The sequence below is a fragment of the Dipodomys ordii genome, unplaced genomic scaffold, assembly GCF_000151885.1.
Source record: "Dipodomys ordii isolate 6190 unplaced genomic scaffold, Dord_2.0 Scaffold188, whole genome shotgun sequence".
Taxonomy (NCBI): domain Eukaryota; kingdom Metazoa; phylum Chordata; class Mammalia; order Rodentia; family Heteromyidae; genus Dipodomys; species Dipodomys ordii.
Genome location: NW_012267404.1, coordinates 1,544,082 through 1,557,720, shown reverse-complemented (window position 1 = coordinate 1,557,720; position 13,639 = coordinate 1,544,082). Strand labels below are relative to the sequence as shown.

The 13,639-nt window shown below is 34.8% G+C and overlaps 1 protein-coding gene across 1 annotated transcript in view; it reads right to left on the bottom strand.

The window, feature by feature from the left end:
- Nucleotides 1–13,639, bottom strand: part of Exoc6 (exocyst complex component 6) — a 94,893-nt gene that overhangs the window by 58,852 nt on the left and 22,402 nt on the right. The window contains exons 7-13 of the mRNA XM_013034323.1: nucleotides 11,980–12,063; nucleotides 9,028–9,074; nucleotides 8,786–8,906; nucleotides 7,642–7,706; nucleotides 4,729–4,834; nucleotides 2,182–2,291; nucleotides 421–532 (exon numbers count right to left, since the gene is read on the bottom strand). Of these exons, the coding sequence (XP_012889777.1) occupies nucleotides 421–532; nucleotides 2,182–2,291; nucleotides 4,729–4,834; nucleotides 7,642–7,706; nucleotides 8,786–8,906; nucleotides 9,028–9,074; nucleotides 11,980–12,063 (645 nt within the window). The remainder of the gene's footprint in view (nucleotides 1–420; nucleotides 533–2,181; nucleotides 2,292–4,728; nucleotides 4,835–7,641; nucleotides 7,707–8,785; nucleotides 8,907–9,027; nucleotides 9,075–11,979; nucleotides 12,064–13,639) is intronic.

Genomic DNA, 13,639 nt, shown 5'->3' with positions numbered 1-13,639 from the left:
TAGTTAACTGGAGATATGAGTCTCATGGACTTTCCTGCCAGGGCTGGCTTCAAATCATGACCCTCAGATCTCAGTAGCTAGAATTACAGGCATGATCCACTGACAACTGACTTATTTTTCAATAACTTTTTATGTTATGTTTCAAATCTTATACATGGAGCAAGTAAAAAAACAAGGATTTGGACTGTCCATGTAAAGTCTGGCAATAAGTCGTCTAAATATATGTTCTTCTATCTTCCACTCCCCATTTAAACCCTTTCCCCTCACATTTCTTAATCTACAACAATGCTTTATATTTTAAAAATATGCTTATATTAATAAATTTAATAAACAAAGCCATTTTTATAGGATGATGTTCAGCGATCACACTAATTTTTTCATATACTAAGATATTTGACTATGTATTTCTTCTTACCCTACCTCTGCCAAACCAATATGAGGTTTTCTAATTAGGTTCAGTAGACAGCTGTTCAAAGTTCTGGTCAGCAGCAAATTTGTTGATTTCCTGAGCATATCATCTATTTCTGTTGAGCTAAAAACAAAGACTGACATTACTCACCTTCTCAAACATACGGTTAGTTAATATTCTAAATAACACCATTTACTAAAAAATGTTCTAAATTATGGCTTTACATCTTTAAATAAATTGTAATTAGATATTTATTAAATTATAAACTTCAACTGAAAAAGGGATATTTTCCAAAGTAGAATACTCATCAAATTAATTAATATAGAAAAACATGAAGTATTTATTACAAAAAACCAAAACTATTCTTAAATTATAACTCCACTGAAGGACAGTTTCTTTGCAAGACAATTCATATATGATGATAACTAAAAGCTACTTTTTTTTCCCCTAGTCTATCATGAGCTTAAACTCAGGGCCTACGCACTATCCTTGAACTCTTTTGTTCAAGACTAGCTCTCTACCACTTTGAGCCATAGCTCCACTTCCAGTTTGAGTGGTTAATTGAAAGTAAGTCTCACACAGACATGTCTGCTCAGGCTGGCTTCAAACTGCATCCTCAGATCTCAGCCTCCTGAATAGCTAGGATTAAAGACATGAGCAGCACCCAGCTACCAAAAGCTACTTTTAAAATACAAATTGATGTTCCTTCTAGATATAATTACCAGGTTTAATATAACTAAGCCATCCATATTAACTGAGATTTTAAGAAGATATCTAAAGAAATAAATTACCTTATATTATTTTTTTTTTTTTTTGGTCAGTCATGGGGCGTGAACTCTAGGCCAGGGCGCTGTCCTCAGCTCTTCAGCTCAACATAAGCACTCTACTACTTGCGCCACAATACTACTTCTGGTTTTCTTGTGGTTAATTGGAGATAAAAAGTCTCATGGACTTTGCTGCTTGGGCTGGCTTTGAATCATAATCCTCAGATCTCAAACTCCTGAGTAGTTAGGATTACAGGCATGAGCCACCAGCACCCTACACCTTATACTAATTTTAATTTGACACTAAACACCTAAAGTGGTTTTTCAAACTCCTGAGTAGTTAGGATTACAGGCATGAGCCACTAGCACCCTATACCTTATACTAATGTTATACATATTATTGTATATGGTTTTTCCCCCAGTCCTGGGGCTTGAACTCATGGCCTGGGCGCTGTCCCTGAACTTCTTTTGCTCCAGGCTAGTGCTCTACCACTTAAGCCACAGCACCACTAACCTTATACTAATTTTAATTTGATATAAAACACCTACAGTGGTTTTTTTAACATCCCAAAGATTGCTAAAATAGCACTTTAAAAGCTTATTCTTTTCTCCTAGGTCTTCAAATTAAGTAAATAATCATTTCTTGGACATAATCTTTAAAATCTATGAAGCAAAAACATCACTAGTATGTATTTTAAAATAATTGTTTATTGAAAAATGCAGATATAGCCAAGCGCTAGTGGCTCATGCCTGTATTTCTAGCTACTAAGGAGGCTGAGATCTGAGGATCACGGTTCAAAGCCAGGCCAGGCAGGAAAGTCCCCGGAGACTCTTATCTCCAATTAACCACCAGAAGTTGTGATATGGCTCAAGTGCTAGAGTGCTAGCCTTGACCACAGAGAAGCTCAGGGACAGTGCCCAGGCCCTGAGTTCAAGACCCACAACTGATAAAAAAAAAAAGGTTATGATAAAGGCAAATTTATATTAGATTTATATTAGTAAACTCACCTTCGATGTAAGGACTCTGAAAATTTAAGGCTGGCATAAATAAATTCTTTAACTTGAATATAAATATGAGGCACTGACTGAGACATGGGGAACTTCTTGGGGAAAGACTGCTGTAGGAAGAGAAAGAGAATATTATTTTTGAAATTTTAGAAAAAAGGACATACAATCACTTAAAATGTAAACTTACAATCACTTAAAATATAAACATTAAGTTGATTTCACAAAGTAACAATAAGTAACAATATCAAGTATTCAGCACAACTATGATGAAATTGAGGCCAGCCTGAGCTACATAGAGATTCTGTCTTCTCAAAAAAAAAAGGACAATTTTGTTGTTATATTTTTTGCTTTATTTCTTGTACCTTAAACAAATCCAGAATATTTATGAAAAAGGCAGAGCAATTTAAGTCTATATTTAAATCATATTACTACACTTCTATCAAGAACAGACAATACATATCAAATATTTTATATTTTGATGGTGAGCATTGTAGGCTCCCCTAGCTATTTGCTTCTTTGTATCCATAATAAAAAAAAAGTCAGGTGGCCATGGAGGAAGGAGGCCAGTTGGAGGCTGGCTGCTGAAGGCTTGATAACAATTCAGTTTATTCTATAACTCCCTAGAATATATATCTTAAGTGGCTTTCTGTTACCAGTATGTCATCAAACCTTCCTATAGTTCACAGTGTGCTGCTTGGCTAAACTTCTTCATCAGTTACATCCGCTTGAAAATTATAGTCTCCAAAAATTAAAAGTCATCCATGATTTTAATCCTAAAGCTAATCATTATAACTTATGAAATCGAAGCTATATCTCTACGTTGACATTCACTGTAACCTTGTCACATTAGTAAGAGTACTCTCACCAGGTCACAGCTGACCTAATTGTTAAATTCAGTGTCTTGCAACTTTTCATGTTAACTGAATTATTTGGAGTATCTGACATAGCTGTCCTTCTTTGCTATTCTGCTACACAATGCCTTTCCTTCTATTTTTTTTTACCTGCTCTACTCCTCTTCTCTTAGTTATCCTTTAACTTATTATAGTGATTTATTATAGGTTGTATCCTAAATTTTCTCTTTATACTGTATGCATACTTCTTAGATGACCTCAGATACTCTTAGGACTTCAATCACCATGCAAATGCCAATATCTTCCAAATCTACTTCACAAGTCTTTCTTTGGAAATCCAAATCCATATATCTAGCTAATATTACCCATTAACACTTCAATTTCATTATACCATTTCAGACATAATAGGTCCCAAAGCGATATTATTTTTCTTCTAAACCTGCTCCTCAAAGCTGGGCACCTATAATCCTAGTTACTCAGTAAGCTGAGATCTGAGGCTCAAAGTTCAAACCTAGCCCAGGCAGATAAAATCTTAAAACTCTTATATCCAATTAATCTGCAAAAATGCCAGAACTGGAGGCATGGCTCAAGTGACAGAAAACAAACTCTGCGTGAAAAAAGCTGAAAGAGAGAGCTCACAAAACAATGAGTTCAAGCCCCAGTGCTTGCATAATGAATAAAAAATTACTTAAGTATTTAATTTTAACCTGTTCTTCTTGTGTTTCCTATCATCTGCTGAATATTGCCACCATGTAAAACAATTATTCTACATATGCAAATAATTGCCAACCCCAGCCTCCTAAATAATCATAAAGTCATGTTCCAATGCCCATAGTTCCTGTTCCAGAAACCGATAGAGTAACTACAAAACTCTCCTAGCTAGATTTCCTGCTACCCAGAGAGCCTGGATATATGCAACTATGCATTACTGTGTATATAAGTGCCCTCTAGAATAGTCTCCATGCTGGTCTATTCCTTTCTCTACTTTTTGTTCAACAGCTTCAAAAAATAAATATTTGCCAGGTGCTGGTGGCTCACACCTGTAATCCTGGCTACTCAGGAGGCTGAGATCTGAGGATCACGGTTCAAAGCCAGTCTGGGCAGGAAAGTCCATGAGACTCTGATCTTCAATAAACCACCAAAAAACTGGAAGTGGCACTGTGGCTAAAGTGGTAGAGTGCTAGCCTTGAGCTGAAGAGCTGAAGGACAGCACCTAGGCCCAGAGTTCAAGCCCTACAGCCAACCATAAATAAATAAATATTCCTGTTTCTAGAAGAAACCTGCATGCATATTCCTTCAAATATCTTTCACTTGAACTGGAGAAACATTTTAGAGAAAAATACTTCTTAAAAAATACAAAATAAGATCTCCCACAGTGATGAATATGCTCTTATTTCTGCTCATATATCTGTTTTGGAATCTACCCAGCATTATTAACACCTGCCCTTGGAATCCACCTAACATTAGAAATAGCTACTTCTAGTATTCCCCAGAAAAGTCCCTTCTTCAAAAACAGTAATAATAGTTAACAATAACATGATCTTTAAACTTAAAATATAATTTGTTTTCTCAAATGATGCACCAAAAGCTGCCCTCAAAGAAGTAACTCTTCCCTACAATGGCAGGTTAATTTTATGTAGTAATAAAGAACATAAACTTATTTTTCAAGAATATTTATATTAAAGACTAGTTGTACCTTTTCAAGGTCTGGATCTTGGAAGGGAAATTTACTGATGACTATTTTATATTCTTCTTCACTGACAATAGGTATAGGGCTATAATTATCTTCTTCAAAAATGTCCCTGTTAAGGAGAATTGAAAACATATCATTACAAAGTATATCATTAGAGTGTTATAAAACATTATCTTTAAAAACTCAACCTCTACAAAAACGTTGTTATTTGTCAATATATTCCCAAACAGGAAAACACCAGTCATTCAGAATTCTAAACTTCAGTACCAAATACTGCACTTGTCCTTTGAAATTCATGTTCAACTCTTCTCTTTCTACTAATTTTACTTCCTCTCAGTACTTTATTTCTAACTTTCTATACTTGAACTCTTCCCAACATTATATAGCCTGAACAAACTCACTAAAAACATATCTAAGCTCTTGATAAGGAGTTTTCAAAATGTTGGTATGTCTTCTCTCTTCCAAATTAGACTGATAAGCTCTTTTTTTAAGTCTCTCAGAATGTAATAACTAGGAAAGATATTTTATAGATAATGAAGTAGAGACATTAACTATTCATCACACATCCATGTGTTCTCCTACCCCACCCTCTTATAGTTAGGTAGAACCACTGACTCATTTTGGCCACTGAGCTATGAGTTGAAATGATGTTTCTGTAAATATAACAATGAAATCCACAACTGCATAAATAATGCAAGCTAATAGTAGTAAAAAAGAAAATAAGGCTGGGAAGGTGGCTCAGTGGTAGAGTTCTTGCCTCACATGCATGAGGCCCTGGGTTTGATTCCTCAGACCACATAAACAGAAAAATCCTGAAGTAGTGCTGTGACTCAAGTGGTAGAATACTAGCCTTGAGCTAAAGAGCTCATGGACAGCCCCAAGGCCCAGAGTTCAAGCCCCATGACCGACCAAAAAAACCAAAAAACAATAACCAAGCAAATAAAAATCATGACAAAGAAGGAACTATCAGAATAAGTGAAGGAATATCTCAAAGAAGTTTGACTGAGAAGATATGCAGTCTGTAACGGCTTGAAAGATGAAAAGAGACATTTCTGAAGAGAATGTGGGAAGAAATTACATTGCACAGAAGGAACACATGCACAAAGGCATAATAAGGCAGGAGTGTGGAACCTTTTCTGCAAAAGGTCATTTGGAAATTTATAACATCATTTACAAGCCATAGAAAACTATCAATACAGGTAGCTGGGCCTCAGGCAGCTAACAAGAACCATCTAAGAAGCATATCTGTTTGTACTGAATGATTTCGAGGGCTCACAGGCTAGGAGTGAAAAGGTTTGAATGCTGTGGGGGCATAAAAATACATACCCTGCAGTATTACTAAAAGCACATATTAAAAGTACAAAACTGATGAGACATATGGTGGAAGATGAAGTTGGGTAGGTGGTCAAACTGAGGCATCTAGATCTTCCTAAAGTCATTTGTATGATTTAAAGAGAAGATATCACATAAAAGTTTTCACTCTGTGGAGAACAAATTGAAAAAAGGCCAATAGAGAACACAGAGAAGCTAGTGAGAAAGACTGAAGAATAATTTAAGTAAAAGGTGATGAGGATTTGAATTAAAGCTGTGGTAGAAGAAGCAGAAAGGAAGTAGCATAGCAAGAGTTTTTTTCTGCCATAAAATCAAATAATTTATTAGGTTTGTGAGATTATCTGCTTACAGTTAAACAACTTGTAGCTTAATTGCTTCTTATACTACAGTGACGTTAGAAAGGTCTTTCTGGTCCCTATCCCCAAAGCAGCCTAAAGCACCGTAAGCATTACATGGGACAAGAACTTTTAGGAAATAGAATATATAGGATCTAAAAATTAAATAAGATTGTGAGGGGAAAAAGTACTCGTGATAAACTTGTAGTTTCTAGATGAGACAAATGAACAAAGGAGACGTTTACTGAAGTAAAGAATACAAGAGAGGGGACTGGGAAGGTGGCTCAGTGGTAGAATGCTTGCCTTGGATGCCTGAGGCCCTGGGTTCGATTCCTCAGCACCACATAAGCAAAAAGAAAAAAGCCGGAAGTGGCGCTGTGGCTCAAGTGGTAGAGCACTAGCCTTGAGCTGAAGAGCTGAGGGACAGCACCCAGGCCGAGTTCAGGCCCCACGACCGGACCCCCCCAAAAAAAAAGATCAGAGATATCCCCCAGGCTCTGGGTTCAAGCCCCAGTTCAATCCCCAAGCCAATACACATACACACAAAAAGAATAAAATTAAAAATCTTGGTTTGTGGTGGGCACCGCTGGCTCACACCTGTAATCCTAGCTACTCAGGAGGCTGAGATCTTTGAACCGTGGTTCAAAGTCAGCCTGGGCAGGAACCTCTGTGAGACTCCTATCGTCAATAAAACACTCAGAAAACCAGAAGTGGCACAATGGCTCAAGTGGTAGAGGGCTAGCCTTGAGTTGAAGAGCTGAGGGACAGAGTTTAAGCCCTATGACTGACAAAAAAAAAATCTTGATTTGTTCAATCCAAGGCTTCCTCTATTCAATGTAAGCTTTTAGGGGAGAGATCATAGCATGATCTATAGTAACTATATTATACAAAAAGTTTTTTTGGATACTGTTAAAAGTTTTTAGGCTGGGCATGTGGCTCACGCCTGTATTCCCAGCTACTCAAGAGGCTGAGATCTGTGGATCATGATTCAAAGCCAGAAGGAAAGTCCCTGAGACTCTTTTCTCCAATTCACCACCAGAAAACTGGAAGTGGCATGGCACGGCTCAAGTGGTAGAATGTTTACCTTGAGCTGAAGAGCTCAGGGACAGTGCCCAGGCCCAGAGTTCAAACCCAACTGACCAAAAAAAAAAAAAGACAAAAAAAAAGTTTTTAGTTTTTAAGGAGTTATTTCAAACTGAAATCATAATTTTTAATATATACCATATATTTTAATTTTTTATTCATTTATTTATTCTCCATCTTATAAAAGAGAGAGTTACTTTTTCCAATATAAAGATAATCATCCAAACATTTCTGCAATTAGCCAGATAAAAATTAGTTATTTCAAAGATATAATAAAACTTACTGTTCCTTTAATAGCATTTAGTAATTTTGAAATACATTTAGTAAGTATGATTTTATATTTAATGTCATAGAATAGGAAAGATGCCATAATATACTTAGAGCTGATCTGAATATAAACCATGATAAGATGTATTATGCTTCAATAGGGCTGCTACTCAGGGAAGACTACCTTCTAACATGTTAGAGTATTTCCTAGCATGTATGAGGCCTGGATTGTATCTCCAGAACCAAAAAGAAAAAAACTATTATTCATTATTAGTATGTTTTTTAAAAAAGGTTTACTGAACAAAGTATCAAGAATCAATACTCCTAGAGATTTCCTATCATAAAAGCTCACAACCTCATTTTTAAATCTTCATTACCCATTACTAATTGTAAATAATAGATTGACATTTTACATGAAGATACTTCACTGAAAGTAAACTATTATAAGGAAAAGCCTATAATGACCAATTAATAATTTCAGTCATCTTTTATATTAACATGTTTAATATTCCCACAAAACATAGTAGGAAGATACTTGTGGGTTTAATTTTAATCTTAAAAAAACCTTGTCATTATATAAAGGCTCATTATTCCAAGTGAATTCAAAATTTGAAAACTGCAAATTTTTAAGAAATTAATCACTATACTATATTACTGCAAATTATAAACATTGAAGAACAAGTTCTATTGAGTTTTAATGGAGGAGTTTATTTTGGAAACAAAGAATTTGGAATGATAATTAAAAGCCTTTTCTTCACGGTGCTTTTCAGTGATCTAATGAAGAGGTCAGTTGAGACTAATGAGAGCAGCTTAATTCTTCATTTTCTATAATGCTGGAAAAAAAGTAGTATCTTGGGAAGCCCCAGTCAACACAGAATCACAGTCTAATAAAACCAAAGGAAGTCTTGATTACTACTTCCAAATCTGAGCAATTACAACAAATGCAGAATGACAGAAGTACAGTTTTCCTTTGACACTATACAGCTCTGAAGTTCTTGATGTAACTGAATTAAAATTTTAGTAACATAAATTGTGTGACTTACTGAATGAGCTCTAAGGACAGCAATTATCTTTGAGAGAGCCATGTTCCAAAGTTCATCAGTGTATGCCCTGGTTACTAATCCTTGGGTCACATGTAAAATGTGATCTTCCACCACAAAAAACCTAAAACAGTAATTACCAACATAGCATGTGTTGAAAAATAAAAAAGCTCAAATTGAAAATATTTCTGACATTTAACATGGTAACAAAATTAATAACAGTTACTTCTATATTAGATACATACCCTACAATTTGAGTGAAATATCTTCTATAGCCATCAACTGTTTCATGCTTTAAATAAAAAATAAAAATCAATTTAAACCAATAAACACCAGCAACATAAATGTTCCAAGTCACCATAACTTCATAAACAAATATTTATTGAGATCCCTAGTACATGCTGCACACATTTTTAGGTAACAGGAATACCCTTGCTCTGATAAAATGTATATTTTAATTGAAATAGACAATGAACAAGCCTAAAAGTAAATCAGATTTCAGAACTTCCTTCTCAGCAGACTAGCTGAAGCTACTACCATCATTTTTCACTTGGGCAATTCTATTCTACCTTACATCACTATTCTACCTCATCTCCCCTAGCTTCCAGGCTTATACCTACACCTAATAATTCATGTAAACTGTCAAAATGATGACTTTCAAATGGCAATCTGAACTTTCTATCTTCTGTCAAAAACCTTTCATGTCCTTTCATATTATTCATAACAAAAGTCAAGCTCCTTAAAATGACCTACCATTGTATATTTATAATTTTGACAAAAGATGAAAATATGTGATCATCTTACTATCATTCATATGAAATACTTTATATTTCAATAAGTTCAAATGGTATATTTTACATGTTTCAAAAATTTGATCAAATTTTCAAACATTTGAGTTTCAGTTTTGAAAGGAAAAGTGTTGTTGTTTCTTTTTCATGATCATGATGGACACAAAGGCTCAAGCCTGTGATCCTAGCTACTTGGGGGATGGAGACTGAAGGATCATAGTTTGAGGCCAGCTCAGGCAAAAAGTTAGCAAGATTCTCTTCTCAGTAATAGCTGGGTGTGGAGTATGAACCTATCATTCTAGCTACATGAGAAATGAAAATAGGAGGAACATGACTGTGGCCAGCTAGGGCATAAACAAGAGACCCCTATTCAAAAAAAAATAACTAAAGCAAAAAGAGGTTGGAAAATGGCTTAACTGAAAAGCAATTGCCTAGCAAATAGGAAGACCTTAGTTTAATCCCCAATACATCAAAAATAAATAATACTAAGTAGTATTTATCACAAAAGTAGTCTATAAAGTACAAAATGTTTGGTATTTCCCAATACTAACTACATTTAACCTACTATGTAATAAAAATACCTAAAATTGTATGCATTCTTGAAAAGAGTATTTTTCAACAACTGGTCCATCAGGATTGTCTGTATCTCACTTGATCAAGTTCATCAAACATATTCTATATTACTACTGACATTCTACTTGGTTTACAAGATATTAAGATATTTAAAAATCCATAGTACTTGTGTATTTTTTCATTTTTTTGTATTTATAGTAATTTATCTTAAGTATTTTAAATCAACATTATCAAATACCTATAGGTTCAGAATGATCATTTTTATCAACTCCAAGATGCAAATTTATTTTCACCATTCTAGGACTTTTTCCTCTAACACAATAAAGTTTATTCTTGGTATCTATCCTTTTACTAGTTACTTTAAAAGCTACATTAAACATCCTTAAGTAGTTAAACTCTAACATTAGTCAATGTTTTTACTGTTGTTCTGGACAATTCAGATACTGTAGAACGGTTAATATTTATTCATTTCCATCTCATTCCAATGTTAATGTTATCATTGCTTTTTAATTCTATCTTAAAGATATATTAATAAATGTCCTACAGTTAATACAGATTTACCTACATATTTATACTTTCGTTACTATTTGTTACTTCTTGCATCTCTATCTTCCATCTTCCATTCAGTATCCTTTCATTTTAGCCTTTCCTTTCAGAATTTCTTAAGTAATGGTATTTTGATAATAAACTCCATTCCTTTATCTAAAAATATGTTTTCCCTTCTTTCATCAGATGCTGAATCTTAGGTTGATAGTTATTTTCATTCAGTACTCAAGATATTTCATTGAAATGTTTATTTTAAAATAATATATTTTCTATCCCTTGGTACTTTTGGTTTTTTTTTTTAATGTTTCTGTGCTTGTAGGAAGGCTTGAACTCAAAACCTAGGCATTGTCCCTTAGTTCTTTCAATCAAGGCTGATGCTGTACCTCTTGAGCTACAACAGCACCACTTCTGGCTTTTTGGTTGTTAACTAGAGGTAAGAATTTCATGGACTTTTATGCTTAGACTAGTTTTGAACCTCGATCTTCAGATCTTAGCCTCCTGAGTAGCTAGTATTGTAAGTGTGAACCACCAGAAGTTCAGCTCATTTTGACACTCTTAAAACTAATATATGGTTGAGAAATTCACAGGCAGGATCTTGGAGTGTTCTGAGAGGTCCTATAGCATCCCTCTCAGGCATAACACATAAAACACTTGAACTCAGGGCCTGTGCACTGTCCTTGAGCTTCTTTTGCTCAAGGCTAGCACTCTACCACTTGAGCCACAGCACCACTTCCAGCCTTTTCTGTTTATGTGGTGCTGAGGAATTAAACCCAGGGCTTCATGCATGCTAGGCAAGCATTCTGCAACTAAGCCACATTCCCAGACCTTATTTATTTATTGTCGGTCATGGACACTATCTGTACACTGTCTGTATGCTGTGACTCAGCTCTTCAGCTTAAGGCTAGCGTTCTACCACTTGAGCCACAGTTCTACTTATGGTTTTCTGAGGGGTTTATTGGAGATAAAAGTCTTATGGACTTTTCCTGCCCGGGTTGGCTTTGAACCATGATCCTCAGATCTCAGCCTCCTGAGTAGCTAAGATTACAGGTGTGAGCCACCAGCACCCAGCTCTTTATCTATTTTTTTTCAACATCTTCCTTAATGAAACATTAGCTTATTAGAAAAGGGACTTAACAGTTCTGTGCTGTACCCTTGACATCTAACCCAACTATTAAAAATGGTAGGTGTTCAATAAATATTTGTAGTTAAATGAATACATGCTCTGAAGAAATTAAACCAAGGTAAAAGAATAAAGTGCAGCAAAGTAATTAAAAATTCACATATATTTACCATATTTGACTGCGGTTGCAATACTAGTCTTGCTTGTTTCTTTCTTTGCTTTCGGTAATAATTTTCAAATGTTTCTTCATCACCCTAAAATAAAGTCAACAGTACAATTTTTTTAAATGTAACTATACCCATCTACACACACTGCTAATAACACATTGTTCTTTTCCTGCCAAGAATGACTACCTGTACATAATCTTTTCTAACTTAATTTGTTTGTATCCAATGTTGTATTTTATTTATTTTTATTTTTAATTACTTATTTTTTTGCCTGTCCTGGGGCTTAAACTCAGGGCCTGGGCTTCTTTTGCTCAAGGCTAGCACTCTATCACTTGAGCCACAGTGCCACTTCTGGCTTTTTCTGTTTATGCAGAACTGAGGAATCGAACCCAGGGCTTCATGAATACTAGGCAAGCATTCTACCACTAAGCCACATTCCTATCCCCTCAATGTTGTATTTTCTAATGAAATATTGTAATTTTTATTAGTGAGATTAAGGCCATAGGTGTTAAAATATTTTCTTCATTTGGGACAAATGATTATAATCAGTACTTACTGTGAAATTTATGAAATCACCTAATCTCAAAGAAAAAAAGTTAGAGAAGGGATGGGTTAAGAGAGATGGGTAACAATGTTGTCAGACACTTTGTACTCATATACTGTTTTGTAGAAAAGGAACTTCTTTGTACAAATACCTAAAGGTAATAAAAAATTTATTTGGAAAAAAAATCAGTACTTAACTAATCCAAACAGCTTAAGTATAACGTACATCCTGATTATGAGTGAACCAAATACTAAATTTGTATTAAAAACGAGTACTGGGCTAGGAATGAGTTTGTCTTTGTAGTTCCAATATTTTTCCTTTATTTTGTACCCTTCTCATTTAAACTATTATATAATGTGGAAAGATTCTTTTCTGATCATATTTACTTGAAGGTTCAAATATCAATTGTTTTTAGATGCTCTCAGATTTGGAAGGTTTTCTGCTTTAATTTCACTGAAAAACTTTCTATATCTTTGTATCTTAGCTCCTTTTTCTTTTTTTTTATTGTGAAAATAATGTACAGAGGGGTTGCAATTACATGGGCAAGATAATGAGTACATTTCTTATCAAGCATTGTAGCCTCCTCCTTTGTTTCCCATCCCTTCCCATCCTCCCCTCCCTCTCACCCCTCCCCCACCAAAGTTGTAAAGTTCGTTTTCGACATAACGACTTGTAGATCTCATTGTTGCAATGGGTCCACCTGTATCCCTATTTAAACGATTTGTTTTTCCCCTTCCCCTCCACAAATTATACGAACATCAAATACAGTGAAAGCAGGGGTTACACTGTGGGAGGGACATACAAAACAACAAAGAAATAATCTTATAAATGTGTTAGAAACAATCGCATGAAGGAAAAAAAACATTTGAATACATATCTTAGGGTTCATTTCCCTAACATCAACTTATCTGAACTTTTCTGCTTGACTCAGACATATACTAGATATTGCAAATAAGGGAAGACATGGGACCTATGTTTCTTTGGGCCTGGCTTACTTCACTTAAGATCATTTTTTCCACACCTTTCCATTTCCTAACAAATGGGGCAATGTCATTCTTTCTGATGGAGGCATAGAATTCCATTGTGTATATATACCACATTTTCTTGATCCATTCATCT